General features: G+C 37.3%; 2 protein-coding genes across 4 annotated transcripts in view; both read right to left on the bottom strand.

Annotated features, from left to right (window-relative positions):
* LOC306883259 (diacylglycerol kinase theta-like) overlaps positions 1–3891 on the bottom strand; it is a 35100-nt gene extending 31209 nt beyond the window's left edge. The window contains exon 1 of the mRNA XM_079438390.1: positions 3195–3891. Coding sequence (XP_079294516.1) covers positions 3195–3402 — 208 coding nt within the window. The 5' untranslated portion in view covers positions 3403–3891. The remainder of the gene's footprint in view (positions 1–3194) is intronic.
* Positions 3892–9872: 5981 nt separating this feature from the next.
* LOC306882987 (nuclear factor NF-kappa-B p105 subunit-like) overlaps positions 9873–27142 on the bottom strand; it is a 32621-nt gene continuing 15351 nt past the window's right edge. For 2 of the 3 annotated variants that reach the window (XM_079438027.1, XM_079438028.1), the window contains exons 10-24: positions 24774–24865; positions 23841–23979; positions 22729–22875; positions 22522–22614; positions 21995–22162; positions 20350–20491; positions 20068–20182; positions 19770–19971; positions 19514–19683; positions 16832–16934; positions 16540–16679; positions 16379–16439; positions 15152–15318; positions 14762–14888; positions 9873–11815 (exon numbers count right to left, since the gene is read on the bottom strand). In XM_079438027.1, coding sequence (XP_079294153.1) covers positions 11721–11815; positions 14762–14888; positions 15152–15318; positions 16379–16439; positions 16540–16679; positions 16832–16934; positions 19514–19683; positions 19770–19971; positions 20068–20182; positions 20350–20491; positions 21995–22162; positions 22522–22614; positions 22729–22875; positions 23841–23979; positions 24774–24865 — 1961 coding nt within the window. In that variant the 3' untranslated portion in view covers positions 9873–11720. Of the gene's footprint in view, positions 11816–14761; positions 14927–15151; positions 15319–16378; positions 16440–16539; positions 16680–16831; positions 16935–19513; positions 19684–19769; positions 19972–20067; positions 20183–20349; positions 20492–21994; positions 22163–22521; positions 22615–22728; positions 22876–23840; positions 23980–24773; positions 24866–27142 lie in introns of all 3 variants that reach the window. The other variant, XR_013785310.1, reaches the window with a different exon arrangement.

Below are 27142 nucleotides of genomic sequence, written 5' to 3'. Positions count from 1 at the left end.
AAGTACGTGATCCAAGCTGCCCAATACATGAGAATTCTTTATTTTAAGCTTTAAGCTAACTTAATGCATTAGCGTAATGGCTTGCCCTGTCATGCGCTTTGACAGATGCGTGTGCGTCCTCAGCGCAAACACTTTCAGTTTACAGTCATACTCTTATCTGTAAATGTCTCATATTCACGCGAGCATTTCCATTTTTGCATAAAGGCCCGTCCTGACAGTCTGTGTTAAGTTTGAATTTTTACTGAATGAGCGTTGGCGCGTGCACTTGCGTCAGACGGAACATAGAGAGGGAGACGATTAATATTCAGCGCAAAAAACATTCATTGTGCTGAAATATCTGTTGTTGTACGCTAAATTAAGGTTTAAAAGTCAACATGTAGTGCACGTATTTTATGAGTAGGAACTGTAAAAGGGGTAACTGCCTGAATATAAATATCAGACGCTTCATAGGCGCCTTTTAAAGGATAAAGAAATGACAGTAAAGACGACTAAACTAGGCTATATTCACTGGATTATAAAGTGTTTAACAAATTTATTAAAACAAATTCATGTAAGGTTTTAAACAAATTATGTAAGGTTTGTCCCACTGCTGCTCTAAACTAACAGTATTGGTGATTACCAAAATCTTTTTTTTTTAGCTTTCTGTATTGGTTAGTCCTTCAATATACATAAGCTCTTTGTATTTTTATTTCTAATGCTATAATATAATTATTATTGCTGTTATCTAAGAAAGAATAGCAGAAAAAAGTTGAGCGCTTTTGTGTGTTTTTTTTTCCAGATACCCAATTACAGTCACAAAGTACATAAACAATACCAGCAAGAATTCAAGCTGTTATGAAAGACATAGGAGGCCATTTTTGTTATTATGTGAATAAATACTCTTTAGTTGTTTGTTTGTTATTTTCCCAATAAATCTTTATATTGAAATTTTTTTTTTGACAGATTCCGAAATATTTGTGTTTTCTCTTTATAATGACAGTTTGTCTAATAAATTGTTAAGCACTGTATGTTTTCATAGCATTCAGTTGGCACGTTTGTTTCAAGGACATTGGGCAGAATGTGCAAGTGTTTGTCAATAAAAGAAAAAGAAAAAAGAAAATTGGGCTTTTTTTTATCCGATTAATCGAAAAAAAAAAAAAAAACGGCCAACTAATCGATTATCGAAATAATCGTTAATTGCAGCCCTAATAAACACACAATGCTAATGACAACGTAGAGCATGTGTATATGTGTTTATGTTCTACTCTCTCTCGGTCAGTCTGGCTACAGCATAAAGCATGCCGCCTTGCTCCATTGGACTACGTGTTGCCATGCCAACCTGGAAGAGTCAATCACGACTTCACTGCAGCACATTACGTAACAGAAACATCTCATTTCTGCCCAACTCTGCCTGGTAACATCCACATTGTCAATCAACATCTGCTTTCCAGCCCTGCCAATCTCACGGCCACATAAATCCAGTCAACTTGACTCTAAAGTAATGCTGCTTGCTGCCAGAATCATTCATATAGGACCTGTAGTGAAACCCTGGTGAACAGCATAAAATAGTGGGTTAAAATCTACCTAAGCAAAAGCAACAGGCTTTAAAAGGGCAAGACCAGGCGAGATCTAGTTTACATTCACTCCATGTGCATAAGGAAAAACATCAGACATCAGATGGAAGGGGATATGGCTCCATCAATGATTATTTTGCAGTCATTTGCGGTGCATAAGTTTATACAGCTCAGCAGCATTGTGATGAATTCTCATAAAGCATCAAAAGAAATGAGTTCAGACTCAGGCTGGTCTTTAGAGTAGAGACTATCACAGATTCTGCAAGGCCAAGGGTTAATAAATCTGTACTGAATACAATGGAGATATAAACTGGTGCTTCTTCCAACATGCATTACAATAGATAAAAGCTTCACAAAAGCATCATAAATTCACAAATGACACAAAAGCATCATAGATTTGTTCATATGACTCGTGTACTACATTCCAAGTCTTCTGACGTCATACACTGTGTCGCAAGTTTAGGTTATTCACTGATAATATTGATATATGAGAGAAGAAGTGAATTATTCATTGACTAAATGGTCAATCGTCAAGTTCAATTCACCAATTCAATGATTTGTCTGCAGACATTTACAGCTCATTGGAGCAGAAGATTATCAGGGAACAAGAGATCAAATATTGATTTGCTTATTACACAAAGATACTGTTTGACTTCTGAAAACTTGAAATATACTCATATGGACCATAGCTATGGTTCTTTTGCATCTTAATTCATTGTAATCTGGGCTGTAGGCTTGAATCCAGCAAAAGGAAATCAATGAGCCATTACCACTGGGCATCACTGAGGTTTGTTCAGAAGAACTGCTTTGTCTAATCTAACATGCTGAAAAAACTACTTGCTTATTTGTTAACCAAATAAGCAGCTCTGTAAAGAAAAACATGTTTGGTAAACATCTAACTGAGTGAACTGAGAAAAGTACAGATCTTCTCACAGTCACTGGCCTCAATCAATTAGATGGATCTCATCAAAGTGTCCTCCAGCACATGACCATCCAATCACAGATTCCTGTCTAACAGAAGGAGTGTGCCGGATCGATCTGCATCTATCGGTCTTCCCCAGTTAGTAGACAAGCTATTCGATCATTCTGTCGAGAGAGAGAGAGATATGCTGGACATCCGCCATCTTTTTTAAACATTGCCGCCTTCATTCCTTTTCTTTCCAGGACGGCATGTGCACAGGTCGTAATCTGTCAATCAAAACTGTCAATCAAACTGGTTTGGGAAACTTCCATTTGAAACTAAATCAGAAACTTTCACTTTAAATGAAATCGTTAAGTGATCCAAAATGCATTAAAACTGTCAACTGGCAAATGTTTGAGAGAGTAATATTATTCCTCTATATATCTAATTACCATAGTATTGTCCTCTAATACCATCGCTTTACCATAACACCACCACCACAGCACTTTTGCGTAAAGGCATCTCTTTACACAGCTGAGTTAAGGCTGCTCTCTGCCTGTATTTGAAGCGGTGTAAATGCATTTGTCTACAGTCTGTAAAGACACATAAATGAAACTCAAGAAGCGCTTCTATGTCTCCTTTGCAGTGTAAATGTGGAATAAGAGAATTTAAAGACGATTTGTTGACATTGCTTTGCTGAATGGAATATGCCGATCAAATGAATCCATAAACCATCTTACCTTCACAAACAAACCCGACAATCCCCCATATGAAGTCGCTGCAGTGATGACAGAAGGTCGGTTTGGTCAAGGTGACTTTCCGAAAGCAGTGTCCGGGAGCGTTAACCGAGTACCGCGCCTTTGAACCGGGCGACTGCTGCGCATTTTTCCTCCCGGATTTGGGGCTCGAGCTCGGGCTGTCGTGCTTCACCCGACCGCTGTCTGCCATCTCTGTCACTTCCAATGTAAATCCAGTGCAAAACGCCGAGATAAAATTCTCCACTAGATTGGTTGTTGTGGAAGTTACATACGTGATTTAGCAGTTATGTTAAACCCAATCGGGTCATCGCTGAATTAAGTGAATGTTTCTTTTCTCCCGCTACAGCGTATCAACAAGAGTCGGAAACCCGCAGTCTGGCTACAATGTATCAATGTAACAGAATGTCTGAACGTTCCAATCAAAGCGCGCGTGTTAGTTACTGTGAGAGCTTCACTATCTGACCATCTAACCAGACATCAAACTCAATAAATATGCCAGTCTGCCTTTGCCGACGAAAACCAGCAGTCTGCCAATGCAGGAAGGGAAAATAAAGCAAACGCGTCCACATATATGATGTTAAAATCAGAAACGCCTGCTGTTTATCATTTACGCTGCTTTTCACTTTCTCACCACAGGAGATTTTCACCAACACAAGCGCCTGTAACTTCCGCCTGTAGTAGAGCTCCGGCCAGAGAGAGAAACACACATACACACGAGCTTCACAGCAGGAGCCTCAGCTATGGCAAGCCATTTTAATATGTATTCCAATGGAATAACATTGTCTATGTTACTAGTACTTGCTTTTAAAGTTAGCCTACTCTTAAACAATCCAGAAGTGACTACTTTTAAATGTCACTTTATTCATTAGATACTAGTATTTACTCCAGTAGTTAAGGGTGGGGTAAGTGATTTCTGGTAGCCAATGTTGAAATCACCAAAACAAACACGCCCCTACCCCAAAAGTGTCTCACCCCTATTTTGATAGCTCCGCCCCACACATACGAACGGGAACAATTATTTCTGTGAAACAATACAAAACCAATGTTACTCACCTATCGAGAAGAAAAGCAACCTCGGTGCCCGATCGCAGGCCTTCCCGCTCCTTGAGTTCTCTCCAGCGCTGGAAAGCTAAGCCGATATTTACACGGGTCCTTCTTCTTGCCTTATCGTAACACCGTGTCTACAGGTGTCCAGGTGGATGCGCACACTGGTGGTGGTTAAGGAGAGACCCCCCCCCCCCCCCCCCCCCCCACATGATTGTAAAGCGCTTTGGGTGTACAGCAATTCACAATAAATTCACAATTCACTCCCCTACTTAGCAGGGGAGACAGCACTGTCTAGGGTAAGGGCACATGGAGCTGTCACACAACTAATACAACACGGTTAGCCTAATAACTAGGTAAACCTTCCAGTGAAGCTGCCAGACCACATAAAGTGGACTATCTACTTAAGAACCTAGAAGGGGAGATAGCATTGTCTAGGCAAGGGCTCAAGGAGGAGACCACTACTTAAAGGCCCTAAGAAGGGGAGCAGTCACTGAGCTAGCACATAGATATTCTCAGATAGCTCTATGTGTAGGAAAGGCTACCAGAAGGGGACCGACTGAAAATACCCAGACCACAAAGAGTGGGCTGTCTACTTACAACCCAAAGAGGGGAGACAGCACTGTCTAGGTAAGGGTTCAATTAGACCGGTACTTAAAAACCCTAAGAAGGGGAGCAATCACAGAGCCATCAAACAGCTAGTCCCGCACAGCTAGCCTAAATAACCAGGTAAACCCTCCTATAAGGCTGCCCAGACCACAGAGTGGTCTATCTACTTACAACCCTAGCAAGGGAGATAGCACCGTTTAGGCGAGAGCTATCTCCCCTGCTAGGGTTGTAAGTAGATACCCTCTTAGATACCCTCCCTCTTTGGCAGACAGCACTGTCTAGGTAAGGGCTCAAGGAGACTGCTACTTAAAAAACCTAGGTAGGGGAGCAATCACTGAGCTAGCACATGGCTATCCTCAGATAGCTAGGATGTAGGAAAAGGGACCATTGCAATTGGCAAGACCACCAGCAATATCTAGGCAGGGCTCAAGGAGCTAGTACATAGTTATCCTCAGATAGCTATGTTTCCGGGAAGGCCAAGGTAAAACACAGCTAGCCTCAGATAGCCGTATTCAAGTAAGCCTGTCCTGCCATAACAATGGCTGAAATATAACCATCCTCAGATGACTATAGTAAGGAGGTCCCCAATCAGTGTCAGTCCCACAGTGGGCTAGCGAGCACTGTATATTGAGGCTCACAAGAGGGAGATCCAGACCATAGTAAATGATTTGCTAAAGAGCAAACACATAAAATACCATTAAGGCTGATTTATGATCTCAAAGCCTAATGTAAGCATGGCCATAACACTAGGTGGCTGGACACAGCTATCCTCAAATAGCATTTCCCTCAGATAAGGCTGAAGTTGCAAGGACTTCAGAGCTTACCCAAGAGAACTTGCGCTCAGTGGAAGCCAACCTAGTCATAGACGCCAGGCTAGAACATAGCTACCCTAAGACTGCTATATTTCATAGCAAAGCAAGCTTGAGCTCGAGCATAACCATCCGCAGACAGCTACACTCTGAGCAGAGTAACAGTCTACTCAGCCCAAACCTACTCACTGGGATTCAGAGGGACCGCCCACTTAAAAATGCCCAGAAGCCTGGGAAGGCAGCCACTCCTAAACCCATCCTGCTTAACACAGGAAGGAACATTCCCCATAACCACTCTAGGTCACTGAAACACCTTGGGAGAGAAGCTTGCCAACTCATTTTCAGGGGAAGTTGCTAAAGGAAGGTCGATTCGTTGCTAGAAGTTGCTAAATTGTTTTTTTTTTTTTTTAGAAGTTGCTAAATTACATTGTGAGGTCATTGTGCAATGATGTCATTGCGTAATTACGATGCAAAACTGCATCAAATCTCAGCAAAAATATATTTTATTTATGTTAATTTAGATTTGTTTGTAAAATAATATAACGTAATATAATATTAAAATTTAAATGTATTTTCAAATACATTGAATTATTGAACATTTACACATTTTATTTTATTAACAATTACAATTTAAGTTTTTTTTTTATTAGCTAGTAAACCAGTAAAACTACACATTCTGAACAGTTATAGTTATAAGCAGTGTATTAGTAGTTAGTGTGCTACACTCTAAGAAAAGTCTGTAAAAGTAGGGCACAATCTACTATGTTAATGTGAAGGAATTTTCTTTTACCTGTATTTTAAATTATGCATTGTATTTTGTGTTTTCAGGTTACAGAGTTACAACGGATAATGGATAACACATAATGTCCTGAAAAATTACTAGTACCTTTTCCATTTTTCTAGAATATTTTTTTTTTTTTTTACAGTGTACTAATTGATCAACAATCGCAGCTAAGGTGTATCATAAATGAACAATTATTCAATTATTATTATTAAATTTGAATAATTGCAAATAGCAGCTAACTTAATTCATGTGATGTGTGTACTGCTAGGCATCTTTGGTTTCCTCATTTTGTGTAATTTAGATGGAAATTGTTTGCCTTTTTATAGTTTAAATCACTTATTAAAAGTTGCCAAATAAATATTAAAAATATCTAAATTTGTTGCTAAGTGCCTTTGGAAGAAAAAGTTGCTAGGGTAGTGTGAAAAGTTGCTAAATTTAACAACAAAATTGCTAAATTGGCAACACTGGCTCCACACATGAACAAACAGAGACCACTAGGAGGCAGCGTTGAGTTCCCTAGAAGGCATTTATTATTCTAGAACAACTACAGAAGAATAAAATAAAGCATATTTCGTTACCTTTGGAAACCTAAAAAGGGTTCAATTTGAGCAGATGATTTTACCATTGCTGTCAGCATCTGGATCATATTCGCGATCTCAACCATATTCTCAAAATTATCATTTTCAATGGCTTCATAATATTCAATATTTTGACCACTGGCAGCTTATTCACCACATCCACCATCAAATGACAGTGACATTTATACATTGTGTACACTAAAGTAATTGCTCTACAGTAAAGCTATTCAAACCAGTTCAGTTTTTGCTGACAATATTCTTTTATGCATGCGGTAATTATGAGTATCAAACAGTGCCACCTCGAGGAATAAAGATGCATTGCACATATTGAGTCATCAGACATGTAAATATGGTTGCGGCAGGAAAAATATACTTGCACATTTACATACCTCGGGTCTCTAGCGACCCTATACACTTTTTACAAAAAAAAAATTAATCAGAAAACAGGAATTTTTTTTTTTGTTATATTGTTTATAATGGATAGATTGAGGAATACTAAGAAAGTTGATGTCTAACACACCATGTCCTAACTACACACGAAGCGAGTTGGACAAGCAAATTTGGGTATCCACACGGGACACGACAGGACAGAATAAATCAAATATCATAGCCAATCAGAAGCGCGTGTGGGCGGGCTCTCTCTGGAAGCCACTGCTCTCGCAACGAAATGGATACCTTTATAATCTAATTTATAAATATTAAACCTTTTTAACACCATTAAATGTATGTACTGAGTGACTGATACCATCTTTGTCATGGAACACACTTGGTTTGCAGTGAGTTCACAGTTTTAATGGTCATCTTTGCTTAAATTTAATTTCAAGATCTGAGTTAAACTAATGTTATCTGTTGTTGCTTTCAGTTTGGATATAAGGTCACGTAATAAGATATTTAAACTCATGTTAGACATGTTTAACTTTAAATAAAGCACAATCACCTGAGATTATCTACCGCCATATTGTTTGTATGTTGTTGTTCCAGCCGCGACGTCGCGGAAATAGAAACTGTTTCTAAATGAGAAATTTTGCGTGTCGCCGTCGTGGCTAGTTAAGACAAAAACTCTCATTAACATGGAAAAGGTACCTTTTATCGCATGTTGCGGCGTCGTGCCGCGTGTAGTTAGGACATGGTGTTACTTTAAAAAATGAAGGGAATGATGGCGCTAAAGACCCGAGGTATGCATTTAAGGGTTAATAGAAGTAAAAAATTATAATAATAAAATAAATAAATAAATAAAAAACAAAACCTAGTATCTCCTAATCTACTTAATGTTTAAACAGCTTGCCACACACACAAGAGCTTCAAGCAGGATCCACAGGCTGTTTTTAGAATGCGGAATTCCGTTGTGACGTCGACGTTCAGGACATTATGATGTTCTGCAGGGGCGAGAGTTCCACGCCCTCCTGGATGCTCACTTACAGTCATAAGTGTTTTTATGTCATAGAGTACAATGGAAAAAAAAAATATGAATCATTACTTTACTTGTGAGGACATCCCCAAAAAGTTTTGTCAGAATTAGCTCACTTCTGGAGGCAATTTTGTCCCCAAAGTGTAGCTAAAACAGTATCAGATAGATATAATGACCTACACACAGACTGTAAGTATATATATGCTTCCAGTGATGCTAAAACATGTCACCCAGATTGTTAAATACATTGATGACACGCCTTGGAACACACCTGGAACAATACAGGCCCAAGGATGTTACTTAAAGGAATAGTTCACTCAAAAATGAACTTAAACACCCTTAGGGTCATGCAAAATGTTGAGTTTGTTTCCTCATTCAGCTTTGGAAAATTTTAGCATTACGTCACTTGCTCACCAATGGATCCTCTTCAGTGAATGGGTGCCGTCACAACAAGAGTCTACAAGTAATCCACACAACTCTAGTCCATCAATTAACATTATGCAAAGTGAAAAGCTGCGTTTGAAATAAACAAATCCATCAAGATGTTTTAACTTTAAGCTGTTTCTAAAATATGATTCCTCTATCCATAATATTGCTTTCTTTAATCATCTTGTCTGAATCAAGAGAGAAATATGCACAGGACAACAAATGGACATTTTCACTGGAGGAAATGTTCTAATGGATTTAAAAATGCCTTGATGGATTTGTTTCAACATGCAGCGTTTTGCTTCACAATACATTAATTGGACTGGAGTCGTGTGGATTACTTGTGCATTATTGTGATGTTTTTATCAGCTGTTTGGACTCTCATTCTGACGGCACCCATTCACTGCAGAGGATCCAGTGGAGAGCAAGTGATGAAATGCTATATTTCTCCAAATCTGTTCTGATGAAGAAATAAACACTTTCGGGTGAACTATTCCATTAAATTCACAAAACCCAGGATGAAATTTGAATAGGTGGGATATATGAATCCAATGAGGATGCAATTCTATAGTGCACTGATTGTCAACCTGGACGATAAATTTGTAATTTAAAACATTTTGTGATTAATCCCATTTTTCATGTTCATTTTAATAGAAAGATAACTAACGTTTAAAATGGAAGTTGTTTTACTCTCGGTCTCAGGCACTAATGTGGATGAAAAAATGTATATATGCAAACATTAATGTATGTTTATGTGAAGCTATACTTATACTGCTAAACTGTTAACAATTGAAAGAATACTTTGAAATTAGGAAAATAAAAACGGTATATTAAATTCTATAAATGCTATTATAATAGCTATTGAAATAATTATCTTAAGAATACAATATACATGTGAAGACAGTTCAAAGAATTGGATGTTTAAAAAGGTAAGATTGGACACCATCTGCTGGTGGTTTTACAGAAGACAACACAAATATGGAACAATAAGAAATCAAAGCAGCAATACACAATGAATTGTTTTATTATAAAAGTATCATAAAACCAGTTACAAAGCACACATTTTCCCCTCTGTAGAACACTGCTTCACGGGGTACAGACATAAATACCAATTTACAGCAAAAAACACTTTATAGTGCCTGTCAAACCTTTAGTTTGGGGTTTCAGATGGTTTTGTTGCTTTTTAAACACTATTCATTATAGTATGAAAATATTACGGCAGCTAAACACATTTTGGTGACACGAGTCCCCAAGTCAATTCAAAGGTCAGAGGCCATGTTTAGAAAAATTCACAGAGCAAAAAAAACAAACAAACAAACAAAACACGCTAATCTAGGGTCAGTTCTAAATGATCCACGATCAGCATATTATCGGAGTGATATTTTGTCTTATACAGCCTGAGTTCACACACAGCAGAAGGGAATGAAATTAATTTTTCAACAGAAAGATACAAATGTAACTACAAATATTTCATAAAGGGCATTTGAGGCATCTGGTTATAAACAATCCTCATACACACATCCTGTAAAGCTCCTCAAAGTCACACACACGCACACACACAATCTAGTCAAACACACTCCAATCGCTGCACAGGACTGACCTTCCTGTTTTTTAATCAATCAAAAGTGTGGAAGAGAAGGATAATCTCTCAGAGCTTATAGATTTTTTTTTTTTAAAGGGGACATCGGTTGCCCATTTTCTACAAGTTGGTATGATTCTTTACTGTCTTTGTGAAATGTCTGTAACATATTTAAAATTCCTCAATGGTCAATCTACATAGAAACCGGCTACAAATTGAAACAGCTTACTGGATGACAGACTCAGACAGCCAATAACAAACTGGCTGTGTGTTTTCTTGTCAGCTTTTCTGCCAGAATCCTAACTAAATGCAAAAAAGGCACAAAAAAAAAAAAAAAAAAAGACAATTTCATCTGATGTCCCCTTTAACAGAACCCGTGAGCAAAAAATAGGAATTATAAGGTAGCACCACTAAATCCAAAATAAATTCTTGCGCCACCCCAAATAATTCTGTTCATCACAGCTGAAGGGGCGAGGGACAACAGTAGAATAGGTCTTTTATAAAGGGAAGAGCTTTTTCCATCATCCAACAGATCTGATTGGTCCAGAGGGTCATAAGAATCCAGTAGACCTTCTCTTCCTGTACATCATTGTATTGCCGCTCCAGATGAAAACTCTTTGTAAGCAAATGACTACAGAAGAAGGTTTGAATAATAAGTTATATAAATTGAGGGTGCTGTTGTTAAACAGGATTATTTATTAAAATATATTAACAAAAATAAAACGAATAGCTGAGGCCAGATTTATCAAACCAGACAAATTTTGTATTTATAAAAAAATGAGCAACAAACATTTTAGCAAATCAAGCTTGAGAACATAAAAATGTGAAGTCCAAGATATCATAAACCTAAATATTGAGTTTCTTAATGTAACTATAGGTGTTACATATGGGCTCTGGATGTCAACTGCTGCCTCAGATTAAGCACAATTGAAACTAGCCACTTGGAAATTAAAAATAACCAAGAAAATATAGTTCTTATAAAAAGGACAAAAAACGCTAAAATAAGTGCATTTTGTTTTTTCGTAATAAAAGCTAAAAAAAAAAAAAAAAAGAAGAAAATCCCTATGACCAGAAAGCTTAAGGACTCATCAAAGTTCCCTCATTTGCAATTATGGGTGGAGCATCCACAGTGGGCTGGTGGCCAATCAAAGAGTTTGGAGGTGTGTCCTGAGTGGTGCTGCTGCTGTAGTGAGGAGGGAGAAGCTGGTTTTTAGGGTCAGACCTCAATTTGTGAGATTGTGTTTGGAGTCGGCGAGACTGAGGCTGGGGCTCTAGAAAGAGGTCTCTACCCCGCTGTCGCATATCCCACTCTCCTCCTGATGATGGCCCAGTGTCAAAGCCTGAATGGACTTACAGAGTCCTGGACCTGAGAAATTGTTTGTTTTAAGGAAAAGAAGGGTGATTATTAATATTACCGTAAAAGCATTTCAAATATTTTTCCTAATTACATACACTCTATGGACAAAAGTATTGGGACACCCCCTTCTTTAGAACAGAAAAATGCACTCCCAAAACTGTGGCAACAAAGATGGAAACATAATTCATGTATTTAAAAACTGTATTACCATCTCTGTTGTAACAGTTTTGGAAGTGTCTAAAATGACTCTACCCATATGTACAAATCATTGGTGTTTGGTGATGAGTTTTTGGCTCAAGGTCTGCATTTAAAGTCACACCAGAGGTGTTCAGCTGAGATTAGGACATGCTTTCTGCAGACCAGTCAAGTTCTTCCACACTGACTGAATCAATCATGTCTTTTTGAACCTTGCCTTATACACAGAGGCACTGTCATGTTAGAAATAGAAAAGGGCCTGTCCAAACTGTTGCTATAAAATTAGAAGCACACAATTCCCTAAAATATCATTATATGCTTAAACATTTAAGATTTGTACTCATAGAAATGACTGAAGTTGTCAATGTTTATGAGAATAAACATTTATACAGAATAAAACTACATTTATACAGATCAAAAATGTGAATTTTCTTCATAAAAATAATATACATACACACGATGCACTAAGATTCTCTCTTTTTGATCATTGTGTTACAATTATACACTTTGTGAAAGCTGTTTAAATATAAATAAATAAATAAATATTATTTGTATGGTTTTTAATGGGAGTCTGTTCTGCTCATCAAGGCTGTATTTATTTGATCACATATACAGAAAAAACCCCCCAGTAATATTGTGAAATATTATTGCAGTTTCTAATATTGGATTCCTATTTTAATATACTTTAAAGTATAATTTATTTCTGCGACACAGCACTGAATTTTCATCAGGCATTACTCCAGTCTCAAGTGTCAAATGATCCTTCAGAAATCATTCTAATATGCTGATTTATTAAACAGTGTCGAAACTGTTGTGCTGCTTAATATTTTTTGGAAAACTGCGATAAATTTTTTCTATGAATAAAAAGTGAAAAAAGAACAGCATTTTAATAACAATATAAAACTTTACTATCATTTTGATCCATTTAACATCCTTGCTGAATAAAAGTATTAATATCTTAAAACAAAAAAGGAAAAATAATAATTTACAGATACCAAACTTTTAAAAAGTAGTGTATATTGTAACACAAAATGTATATTTTGAATAAACACTGTTATTTTTAACTTTTTATTTATCAAAGAATCCTGAGGTATCACAGGTCCCATAAAAATATTAAGCAGCACAACTGTTTCCAACATTGATTATAAATCAATATATTAGAATGATTTCTGAAGGATCATGTGACACTGAAGACTGGAGTAACGATGCTGCAAATTCAGCTTTGCTTCACAGGAATAAATTATATTTTAAAGTATATTAAAATAGTAAACTGTTATTTTAAATTGCAATAATATTTCGCAAAATTAGTTTTTTCTGTATTTATGATCAAACAGATACAGCCTTGATGATCCCAAACGTTTTACATCATAATATTTCCTAAGGTTTAAAACAGATTATGACTTTTGGATCCCACTATATTTCTAGAACATCGATGTGTTTTCATCAAACTGCTGTTATAGATGTGTATTCATCTCTAAAACATGGCACAACAATACTGATAACCACGAGAAGGAAACTGAGAAACAAAAACTGAACTTTCCCCTGGTGGCTCACACACATGCTCACCCGACCCTGAGTGTGACTATGTCAACTCAAATTAAACATCAAGGTGGAAATACTTGTTTCAAAGAAACTGCTCCAGAGTCAAAAACCAGAAGTGCCCTATCTTGCTTTCACTTCTGTTCCTGGGAATCCCCCTTTCGATTGTCCGCTTCCCCCTGAAACACGGCCATCACTGCAGAGTCTATATGTGACTCTGTGTGTGACGGGTCACCCTGAGACCGAGGGGAACTCCCTCAGAATGCAGTGGCTGTGCTGTTTTGTTGACATCATGCTCGAGTTCACATGAGGTAATGTCAGCGAGAACCACAACATCATACTATTTTTAAGGAGACTGGCAGTGATTTAATCTAGGGGTTTTACAAACCATATTGTGGGACAAAAAAAAAAAAAAAAATCCAACAGAACAGTACAGTACAATTCTCACTCATACTATGAAGTACCACAGTGATGATGTGCTCTTGGGAAAAGATAAAAAATGCTACACCAATGAGCAAAAAACATGTTTTGTGAAGATGGTTGAGGTTTACAGTGTGTTCTGGTGCTCAGAACAAAGGAAATATTAAAAACTGTCATCTAGCCTTAGAAATAAACAGCGAAAAGACACTCAAGACCATGCGTTACTGTGATTTTACCACAGTTTAATCTTTTATAAAATAGAAACTGTATTATAAAATAGTGACAACACAAATGCGATTCAAATATGATCCTAATAAAATGTAGGTCACATGTATTCCCAGGTTTAATAGCTTAACTATCATAATATGATACTAAAGACTGGAGTAATGGCTGCTGAAAATGTGCTTTTGCCATCACAGGAATAAAATACATTGCTATTTTAAATTGTATTAATATTTCTCAATATTACTGTTTTTATCATCAATTCAGTGGGCATAATTCAACTGAAGTTGTCACAGGGTTGTGTAAATGTTACAACGGCTTTGAACTCAATTGATCTAATCTGAAATAGCATTCAAATGATTTTTTAAAAACAATTTGACTACTTACTCCTTTACAGAATTTAAAGTGCACTTACTACTGGGAAAGTCCCTGTGATCAACCTGTGGTGATGTATACCAGAGCACAATGGCAATGTTTCATGGATCACTCTTTTTGGGGGGCTAGAACCAACAACTTTTTTGCTTTTGTTCAACCATCTAGGCCACATCACCCAGAAAAGCATGTATCAATTAATATTACCTGTGAGCTGAGTTGTGGTGTGGACAGCTTCAAGCTCCTTACACATGGCCTGGAGTAAACTGACAGCACTGCTGTTCCCAACATGCTTCAGTCCCTCCACCAGCTCACGCACCGTTCCTCCAGACACCTGCAGAGACAGATCATCAGCAGCTCAAACCAGAGCAACTACAGGATACACAAAACAAAATAAATGTTCAGCCTACTGATGTAGTAAATGTAATTCATCTCTTTAATGTCGTTCTGAGAAACATGGGTTGAACTAAACTAGATCCTGTAAATCTGGACATTTAAATAAAATATAATATAATACAGAATTTGTTTATTCTCTGGTGTTTATTTAAGATTCATGCAAAAATAATTTGTAGTGAAAAAGGCAGTAAATTCAGTGACCTCATAGCTGTCCAGCAGCTTTCCAGCCGGGCAGGAGCTAAGTCTGAAGGCACCGGTCAGGATGCCAAGCCCCAGAGCATGAGCCAGACTCTCCCAGCCTCCCGTCTGTCCTTCCAGTGCCTGGCACAGATCCTGCTTTGTGTCAGAGCTCAAGCTCTTCATGTCACCTGCCAACACAAGCCAAACATATTTAAATGCACACAAACACAAAATCGTTACCTGTTCTTCACACATTTATTGGTTAAAAAGTTTTATCAGGGTTTCTACACCTTTCAAAGAATTCCCATGAGTTTTCTAAGGGTTAAAAAAAGATTTATACAATGACCGGACTTATTAAGAGTAGTTCCTAGTTGATTAAATATTTAGAAAAGGGCATAACTTAAATTTATTTATTTCCAAGTTTTTCACAAAAGTGGAAACCCTGAACAATACAAAAAATGTATAATGTATAATTCAGAAGGAGGTTAAATATTACAAGAAAAAAATATTTTTTTGTAGCCTACTACATTCGTTTTGGGTCAGTAAGGTTTTTTAATGTTTTGAATTTATTGGATCAAAATGCATTAATATTGTGAAATATTATTACGATTTAAAATAACTGTTTTCTATTTTAATATATTTTAAAATGTGAACTATTTCTGTGATGCAAAGCTGAATTGTCAGCAACATTACTCCAGTCTTCAGTGTCACATGAACCTTCAGAAATCATTCTAATATGCTGATTTGTTGCTCAAGAAACTATTCTTTTTAATTATAACAACTTGAAAACATTTGTGCTGCTTAATATTTTAGTGGAAACTGAATTTATTTCAGGATTCTCTGATAAATAAAAAGTTCAAAAGAATAGCACTTATTTGAAAAATATGTATTTTTTTACATTATAAATGTCTTTGTCACGTTTCAAGTCAATATGAAGAGTTCAGATGTAAAAGCCTCAAAGTGCCATCTGAATTTTTCTTCTAAAATGTGCAATTTTCTCAGATTCTCATGTGTAGGTTCAGTCATTTCACTTTAATGTGAATGTATAGGTTCTTTTCACTGCCATTAAAGTGAAATGACTGAACCTACACATGAGAGCCTGAGAAAACTGCTCATTTTAGAAGAAAAATTCAGATGGCACTTTGAGGCTTTTACATCTGAACTCTTCATGTGTTCTTGTAAATAAAAGTATTTTTTTACTGAACCAAACTTTTGAATTGTAGTTTATATTCATCTCATTGTTCATACCTTGTGGTGGAATGACAATGGTGGTGGGTTGATACTCTTCTCCATTAAGAATATCATAAACCTGACAACACAGATAATGCATTATATACAGAACCAATCACAACCTGCGAAGCAATTACATTACATAACAATTATCCGAAGAAACGGCTCTCTATCCCTACCTCTGGGGAGGTTGCCATGTTCATAGGGGTTGTCCCAGGAATATAGCCTTCATCTTCCTCCTCTTCCTCTTCACATGTACCACATAACTCATCATCTTTGAAGAACAGTGGTTCAAAGTTTTCTTTATGAGGATCTGCTCCTAAAAGCAAATGTAAACAACACTAATTGTAACCTCAAGTCGAAGTAATTTAATCTACTACATATGGTCAGAAAAGTACTAATTATCACTTGGGAAGTAGTTAATTATCAACTCTCATTAGTGACGCCTGTAATAAACACACACTTCCTCACCTGCAGCCATCAGGAGAGCGCAAAGTTTGGTTGAGTCCCGTCCTGCAGCAATGTGCAGAGGAGTTGAACCATTATAGGTGACGCTGTCAACATATGCATTACCCTGCATAGACAAAATGTTATATAAAGTGTCATTTATCAAGAGATAATTACAATTAAGAACTTCATAAGAACATTATTTCAGCATTAAAATAAATGAATACTTTTATCCAGCAAGGATGCTTTAACCTGATCAAAAGTGATACATTTATAAATGTAAAAAAAAGTCTTTCCACAAAAATATTAATCCGCACAAACAATAATAATAAATGTTTCTTGAGCAAATCAGCATATTAGAATTATTTCTGAAGGATCATGAGACACCGAAGACTGGAATAATGAAGCTGAAAATTCAGCTTTGCATCAAAGGAAAAAATTACATTTTAAAATATATTAAAATAGAAAACAGTTATTTTAAATTGTAATAATATATGTTACAATATCACTGTTTTACTGTATTTTTGTTCAAATAAATGCAGCCTTTGTGAGCATAGAAGACAAAACAATAAGCGCAAACATGTATTCAGTACTTATCAGTTTGAAAGAGTTATTACTCGTTTCACATGAAACGTTTATCTATAGGCTAATATACAGAAGTCAACATTTGAAGTGGATCAAAAGTTCAAAGTTGTCCTAAGACAAGAACGCATTTTGTTTTAGGTTTTTAGTTTTAGGTTTAAGACGACTTTGATGAAGTTTTTGATCCACTTTAAATTTTGACTAGTGTAGTTTTTTAGCTGCAAAATCAATCAACCAACCAAGCAACCAACCAATCAATCAACCAACCCACCCCAATCGATCAATCAATCAATCAATCAATCAATCAATTTTTAATTCTCACAGTAAGAATGTGTAAAAAAAACATGAAAGATTAAATTACGATAAAAATGGTGGGCTTCATGCAAAAACAATTTAAGTAAAGGTTAAAAGCATGTGGAGCAAAACGTTACAATTTTAGTAGGGATGCACCGATACCGATATCGGGCCCGATACTGAGCTCCTGTACTCGTACTCGTTAAAATGCCCCGATACCAAACGCCGATACCACACAGCATGTGATAAGTGCCATATTCAGACAAAAAATACAGACAACAGAACAACAGACAGCAGAATGGAGTTATTAGAGATTAAGGATGTCTACGAAGTATATACATGCAATGAAATTAAAAGTTAAACATTCAGTATTGACGCCTGTATAGCTGATGTGCGCGAGCTGATGGGCTTAGCAAAGCACGCTGAGTGGATTGAGCGCGCGGCGGCGCAGATGCGCGAGCTCGTCGAGTGAATATCCCTCTCACAGACATCACTGCATAGTTTGTAGTTCGGTCAGATATGTCAAATACAAGTAAGTAAAACAATACACAAGTTACTTAACGGTAGAGAGGGAGGGAGGGAGAGAGGGGCAGAGAGAGAGAGAGAGCGCGCGCGTGTGCGCACTTCTGTTGTGTGATCTTTATTGATGTTCGCTCACTTGGCACACGCATCATTTGGCTTGAAACTAAATCATAAATATAAGACAATTTATAGGGGTATTCACTATAAACCATCATTTATTTTCAACCTTAAGCATACACGGCATTCTGGCGAAAGTGAAACTAACAGCCTATGCGCTATGTTCTGTGCTTGTCCCTCTCATTCTGCACCAGTACAGTGCTTGCTTCATGAGTGATTATGCAATATATGAGTGGCTTTGGAATATAAATTGCAGCACGTTTCAGATGAAAAAAGCTACTTTTATTTCTGAAAATATCACAGTTAGGAGATTTATAACGAGTGGTTCCCTGCATTATTACAGCAAAACGCGGAATTACAGCACTGAGCCGCTGCAATGGAGCAGCTCTTATGCTATTAAATTAAAGATGATGTACCATAGAGCAAAAAAATGAACAGTGAAAGTAACAAAAACTTGTAAAATACATTTTAATGGGCATAATTAAGTGTGAAAATAACCAAAGATATTATACAGTCAAATCAAAATAAACTGTGACATATTATAACCAAAAATTCTTCATACAGTGGACAACCAGTAAAATTGATACAAATTTGGGACAAAAAATTATTCAGACAGAGTCTGGGGGAAAAAAAAATGAAGTTCAGGTTTGCATGAACCTGGTTTACAGCATGCCCAGGAGACTACAGACTGTCATTAAGGCTAAGGGTGGCCCGACAGAGTATTGATAGTTGTGTAAATATTGTCATACTAACAGCTGTAATAATTTTTGGTTGATTGTAATCCATTATGTACCTTTCTATCAAAGTTATCTGACATTATCAAGATAAATTTGGTCAGACACAGTTTTACTCTGAGTTCTTGTCATACCATTTTCTAAACTATAGTAAATAAACTGTGATAATGTGAGAAATTTTAAAGGTGTTTGAATAAATTTTGGTTTGACTGTATTTATTTGATAAATGAATTTAACCAATTAACATTATACATACTCTTTTGGTTTCTGTGCCCAATATTTAAAAAAATGTACAAATGCAATGAATATATCAGTATCGGTACTCGGTATCGGGCAAGTACCAAAAATAAAAGTATCGTATTGGGCGAGTACTGTAAAAAGTGGTATCGGTGCATCCCTAAATTTTAGGAATATGTAATATTCACTAAAGCAACATCCTTCACACCCATCACTGTACCTCCAGCAACAGGCAGCCGGCGAGGGAAAGATTTCCCAGTTCTGTGGCCAGATGAAGTGCTGTACGGCCACATGTGAGCTCCTGGACCTCCACATCTGCCCCTCCATCCAGCAGGGCCCGCACACAACTCAAACTGTTTGCCTGAACAGCCAGGTGAAGCGGACAGAGACCTGAACACACCCACGTAAACACATCTGAGCATACAGGACAGCTTCAAATCAGCTTAAATGCATCTCACGTAGTCAGTTCGCCGTACCTGCTGTGTTGGGGATGCTGGTTAATTGCGGCACTGATTTGTGCTTCAGCAGCAATCGCAGCACGCTATCCTCTTTCTTCTGAGCCGCCAGGTGAAGTGCCGTGTTTCCATGGCGATCTGTGAGCGTGACCTCCACCTCGGCCTCCAACAAGGCCTCGACTGCCTCTTTTTGCTGCGTCAACACTGCTAGGTGCAAAGGAGTCTGGAACAGATGTATCCGTTTTTGGAAATTTCAAGTTTTGGTTGCAATGAAAAACAGAGATCACATTATAAGGTATAGTGTGAGATTGTAGTATACCTGGTAAAGATCATTCCTCATGTTAAGTAAATCCTCTCCGGGGAGAGCCGAGATGACTTGTGCTAGATTTCGCACAGCATCTGTCTGACTATGGATCACTCCCAGATGTAAACCCCTGAAAGTCAGATCCAAAACAGAACATTTAAGTAAACCTTTGATCTTTGGGAAACAAAGACAAAACATCTGAAATCGTTTATTCATACTGACGTGTTTTGGCGAGAAAAGGGAAGTTTATGAAAATGGAACTTCTACAGAAATATGAGGTTGGTTTTTCTGACTTACGTGTCTCCGTTCTCGTCTTGAGTGGTCATGAGGGGGCGCTGTGGAGCCAGAAGCATTCTAGCATCACCGCTTACTGCGTAATGAAACAGAGCTTGAGCCTGTCTTCCAGAAATCTCAGCCAAATGAGGCTCTAACACATAGCCTAAAAAGAGCAGACACACAAATACACACATTTACACAGAGATACAGTGGGGGAAAAAAGTATTTGATCCCTTGCTGATTTTGTACGTTTGCCCACCGACAAAGAAATGATCAGTCTATAATTTTAATGGTAGGTTTATTTGAACCGTGAGAGACAGAATAACAAAAAAAAAAGTACTCTTAAAGAGAGTACTCCTGATTTCAGCTTGTTACCTGTATAAAAGACAACCTGTCAACAGAAGCAATCAATCAATCAGATTCCAAACTCTCCACCATGGCCAAGACCAAAGAGCTGTCCAAGGATGTCAGGGACAAGATTGTAGACTGGAATGGGCTACAAGACCATCGCCAAGCAGCTTGGTGCGATTATTTCGCAAATGGAAGAAACACAAAATAACTGTCAATCTCCCTCGGACTGGGGCTCCATGCAAGATCTCACCTTGTGGAGATCAATAATCATGAGAACGGTGAGGAATCAGCCCAGAACTACACGGGAGGATCTTGTCAATGATCTCAAAGCAGCTGGGACCATAGTAACCAAGAAAACAATTGGTAACACACTACGCCGTGTAGGACTGAAATCCTGCAGCGCCCGCAAGGTCCCCCTGCTCAAGAAAGCACATGCACAGGCCCGTCTGAAGTTTGCCAATGATTCAGAGGAGAAAGTGGGTGAAAGTGTTGTGGTCAGATGAGACCAAAATCGAGCTCTTTGGCATCAACTCAACTCGCCGTGTTTGGAGGAGGAGGAATGCTGCCTATGACCCCAAGAACAGCATCCCCACCGTCAAACACGGAGGTGGAAACATGCTTTGGGGTGTTTTTCTGCTAAGGGGACAGGACAACCGCACTGCATCAAAGGGATAATGGACGGGGCCATGTACCGTCAGGGCCAGGGCACTGAAGCCAGCCTTGTGAATTCCAGCATGACAATGACCCAAAACACACGGCCAAGGCAACAAAGGAGTGGCTCAAGAAGAAGCACATTAAGGTCCTGGATCCCATAGAAAATCTGTGGAGGGAGCTGAAGGTTCGAGTTGCCAAATGTCAGCCTCAAAACCTTAATGACTTGGAGAGGATCTGCAAAGAGGAGTGGGACAAAATCCCTCCTGAGATGTGTGCAAACCTGCTGGTCAACTACAAGACACGTCTGACCTCTATGATTTCCAACAAGGGTTTTTCCACCAAGTACTAAGTCATGTTTTGCGAAGGGGTCAAATACTTATTTGACTCATTAAAATACAAATAAATGTATTACTTTTTTGAAATTAGTTTTTCTGGATTTTGTTTGTTGTTATTCTGTCTCTAACTGTTCAAATAAACCTACCATTAAAATTATAGACTGATCATTTCTTTGTCAGTGGGCAAACATACAAAATCAGCAAGGGATCAAATAACTTTTTTCCCCACTGTATCTACAAGCAATATGAAACTTGTCTGGGTTTTAGCCCAGCTTGACCAGAGCTGGAAAACTTTACATGAGGTCAAGTTTCAAATAAAGTCTAACCTGTGGTGTTTAACTCCAGATTTGATGTAGGATCTGTGTCCTCACTTGCCACTTCCAAACCAACAGGTTCAGGCTGGGCACAAATTCGCACCGCCCCACCTGCTGCCGGATCATCATCAGTATCATTGTCACTGTCCTCATCACTGTCTTCCACTGGTTCTTGATATGCTGTAAGATGAAGGAAAACTGAGAAACTGGCTTTACTGAAGAGGAAAATCATATTATGTTCAAGGTTCCCACAAAAAAGTAAGTGCCACATCCATTTTTAACATTTATAAAAAGAAATGCTTCTTCAACACAGAATCAGCATATTTAAATGATTTCTATTAGACCCATTTTATTACACCACAGGTCTAATAAAAAAGTACTGATGTGAAAGTGCTGACTCAAGTAATGACAGCCAAAAATTCTGGAATAAATTACCTTAATGGATAGTAATATGGATAGTAAAATAATGGTAGTATGTGTGATTATACAGTCAAAACTGCTGTAATGATAGCAGCTTGATTGACAGCTTGGAAACCCACTATGCTTGATGGTGGTCCCGCCTCCTCCCATGCCCGAGAAGTTGTATCCAGACCCGTAATTGTTATAGGTTTGATATCCCTGGAAGAAATGTCCTAGACGACAAAAGAATGTTTAACTTACATCACTGACATTTCATGCATGGTGGGATTTTCAGGCTTCTAATAAAAAAGTACTGATATGTGAAGTGTAATGCTATATTGATATACCTCCTCCTCCTCCTCCGCTGGGACCACCTCCTGCTGTAGACCCACCTCCTCCTCCTCTAAACATGCCCCCAGCTCCGCCACCTGCTCCACCGTAGTCCTGGAAGTTTGGCAGAGTCTTCTGTCTCTTTCTCTGGACTTCTTCTTTGTCTAAAAACAGTTTAAAAGAGAAATTCCATCACAAGAGTAAACACATGGTGTAGGGCTGTCACTAACGATTATTTCAGTAATTGAGTAATAGGTCAATAATTCTGGCAATGAATTTTTTGTGGTAATAAAAATAGAATTGCCTTTAAAATTACTTAAATTTATATGGGCAAAATGCAATCAAGTATTTTTTTTAAATCGAGTACTCTAAATGAATCGAGGAATCATGACAGCCTTAATATGGTATGTGGAGAGACTTTGGACCTTTCACTCAAAGGTTATGTAGTAAAAACAATATTTTAAACACACAGTAAATATACTAATATATATATATACAGTGTATATATGTGACCCTGGACCACAAAACCAGTCTTAAGTGTCAATTTTCAGAAATTGAGATTTATACATCATCTGAAAGCTGAATAAATAAACTTTCAGATGATGTATGGTTTGTTATGATAGGACAATATTTGGCCGAGATACGACTATTTGAAAATCTGGAATCTGAGGGTGCAAAAAATCTAAATATTGAGAAAATCGCCTTTAAAAGATGTCCAAGTGAAGTTCTTAGCTATGCATATTAATAATCAAAAATTAAGTTTTGATATATTTACGGTAAGAAATTTACAAAATATCTTCGTCGAACATGATCTTTATTTAATATCCTAATGATTTTTGGCATAAAATAAAAATTTATAATTTTGACCCATACAATGTGTTTTTGGCTATTGCTACAATTATACCCCAGCGACTTAAGACTGGCTTTGTGGTCCAGGGTCACATATATACACACACAGTATATATATTCTAATAAATATATATATAGTGTATATACTAATTAATAAATACATACATAAATACATATATATATATAAAAAAGTTTTCAAAATTAAACAAAAAAGTTAAAAAGGAAAGTTTATGTTGCACAGTCACAATCAAAGCTTTATGGAGTTGGTTAAAGGCTATACCTATAATCTGTGGATGGTAGGTGAAAGGCTTGGGTTCGCTTGTTTCATTGTCTGACTTTCTTTTTAGCTGCACAAACACTGAGATGGGCTTCTGGAGGTTCTGGTCCCGATATTTAGGCGTCTTGAAGACGATGGCAAACTAAAGGATGGAATTGAAAGGTGGATAATTCATTCCACCAGAACATTAAAAATATACATATAATCACAGTCAAGATGTAACAGACTTGTCTTGATGAATAAATATTTTTATTCAGCAATGATGCATTAAATTGATCAGAAGTATTAAATTGAATTATAAAAAGGCATTTATAATGTTACAAAATACTTATATTTCAAATTAATGGTAATCTTTTAAACTTTCTATTAATTTAAAAATTCTGAGAAATAAGTATTACAGTTTCCACAAAAATATTAAGAAGCACAACTATTTTCAACATTGGTAATGATAAGAAATTCTTGAAAAGCAAATCAGCATATTAGAATGATTTCTGTGGGTTCATGTGAAACTATAGACTGTAGCTTTGGCAACACAGAAGTAAATTACATTTTAAAATATATACAGATATACATAAATTATTACAAATTTGAATAATATTTCTGTTTGAACTGTATCTTAATCAAATAAATACAGCCTTGGTAAACCTAAGAGACTTCTTTAAAAATACTTAAACTTTTAAAAGGTAGCTTAAGAAGAAAGTAAATGGGGTCAGTTTTGATTTCATGTTGACTTAATAAATCCCCAGTCGCTGTGCTTTACCAACTATTTACCCAGAGAAGTTAGGATTTATCCATAAGAAAACAGACCAAAGAGATCATTCAACCACAAAGCAAGTGACAGAACATAAAGGATCATGTTTTGACCAGCAGGGTCAAATTGTGGCTGCAGAAGTACAGTGCAGGCGTATGTGGCGGCAGACAAGTTATTGTGCTGACCTGTCTGTGGACGTCAGTGGGGGAGAAATCCCCGTATGCCTCCCAGGTTAGACCTGACTCATCATCTTCATAAAACCGCACCTGGATATCATCTGTCACAACAACAAAAACAAACAATGACATGATCATATACAGTATGAAGAAAATAAGAAAATGAAATTATTGTGAACCAGTGGGGAAAGAAAGAGGAAATGACCGTCACCACACACACAAAGTACAATTTGACTATCTGTCATCAGCATGCAATACAATGTTACTTCCGCAAAAGTCATGATTTACCACAGTACAAACTTCATTTAGTGGCACAACTGATATGCACATTATGGACACATGATCTAAAAACATATCCAAACTAGGTATCAGATGGAAATACCCTGGTATTTTGATATATACCACGATACCAAATGCTTCAATAATCATGTAACACTGTATTTACAAATAATATCGTTGGCTGAGTATCGTCGCTATATGATTCCCACTATATGATTGTTAATGTGTTGCAATTTATAACAATATGATAGCTGGATCTAGGGATGTAACGATTACCGGTTTGACGATAAATCATGATAAAATTCCCCACGGTTAGTATTACCGTTTCATATTTTAATTATCATTAAAACCATATTCGATTACCGCGATCTGAACAACTCACGATAAATAAATACTGTCCAGCATAAAGCAGCGTGTAAGAGTGTCACGCGCGCACAACAGCAGAGTTTCATTCTGAGTGAAAACAGGGCGGAAAAGCTGGGAGGTTTTAAAAGGGTGCTGAGGGAATTATACAAATGAATATATCAGTGAATTAATTATATGAATGTACCTCTGAAGGAGGTGAGTGTCTTCAGAAACGATTCGATGGCATTTTGTTTTCATCTCAGCTCCATGTAATACCTAAAGGAAGTGTTCTTAAACAATACTGCTTTGTTCGCGGAGTTCAGGGGAATCAGCTGTAATTCAGCTGTTCCATATAAAGCGCCACCTGCTGTCAGAGAGTGGATTTACAGACACTTATTTACATTCAGCCTGTGTACAGTTTCTGTCTGGCCAAAAAACGGACCAAATTTGCATGGCCTGCTGTAAATTTTAACCAGTTGATGAAAAACAAGCTTATGTGGATTCTACACATTTAAACAATTCATATAAGCTATATAGAATTATTTATGGAGCAGATAACTGGATAGAGAGTTGGACTTGTAACCTGAAGGTCGTGGGTTTGAGTCTCAGGTCTGGCAGGGATTGTAGGTGGGGAGTGAATAACCAACACTCTCTCCACCCTCAATACCACGACTGAGGTGAGACCCTTGAGCAAGGCACCGAACCCCCAACTGCTCCCCGGGCGCCGCAGCATTGGCTGCCCACTGCTCCAGGTGTATGTTCACTACTGTGTGTATGTTCACTACTGTGTGTACACTTGGATGGGTTAAATGCAGAGCACAAATTTCCAGTATGGGCCACCATACATGGCCACACACCACTCCCCCCCTCCCCTTCCCCTTATTAATCAATTAACATTTTGACTTAACTCTTTTCTTTAAAGGCTGAAATGTGAGGTTTACCTTTATATGAAACTTTTTCAAAGCTTTATTTGAACATTTACATTATTTATTTGAACATGCTATTAAACTGTTGTCAGTCAAGTTGTCATTTAAAATCCAGAACTCATTGGTAATGTTATTGTTTTAGTGATTATGCAAAAAAAAAGTCATTTTATTTGCTATTTGTTGATTTTTAAGTATAAAACTTGGTGAAGTGATTTATGTATCGGTACTTTTTGAACATCTCCAGCACATTTTAACAATACCATGATAATACTGATAACCGTGATAATTTTGGTCACTATAATCGTGAAGAGAAATTTTCATACCATTACATCCCTAGCTGGATCACAAATGAAACTGTGATATGAATCTCATTCCTCATTTAAAAAAATGCTCAAGATCTTGGTGTAAATGTTTCAGAGGATTTAATGCATAGAAATGGTGAACGATGATCATTTTGTATTTCAAGATCATCTATTTATCCAACATGACTTGCCCATGAAGATCCAGTTTTCATCGTGAGCGAAGGGAGGAGAAAACAATATGATATAAGAGAAATGGCGTGCGAGTTGTTGAAAAACAGCCATATAGTGAACTTTCTTTTGCCACATAATAATTTGCATATGAAAAGGGGAATTCCCTATAGCTGGAAAACTCCAATGAAAACTTCCTTCAAGAGTGGCAATGCGTGTCCAGCACCTATCACACGAGAACAAGGTGGCTTATCAGCTGTAGGTTAAAGGGTAAACTGTTCAAAGGTGGCTTCATTCAGAAAAATGTATAACACGGCTTGTTCAAATTTTCCTGATCCCTAAATCATCTACACCAGGG

The sequence above is a fragment of the Barbus barbus genome (assembly GCF_936440315.1).
Source record: "Barbus barbus genome assembly, chromosome: 17".
Taxonomy (NCBI): Eukaryota; Metazoa; Chordata; class Actinopteri; order Cypriniformes; family Cyprinidae; genus Barbus; species Barbus barbus.
Note: the sequence above shows the minus strand (reverse complement) of the source record. Positions and strands in the feature narration are given on the sequence as shown.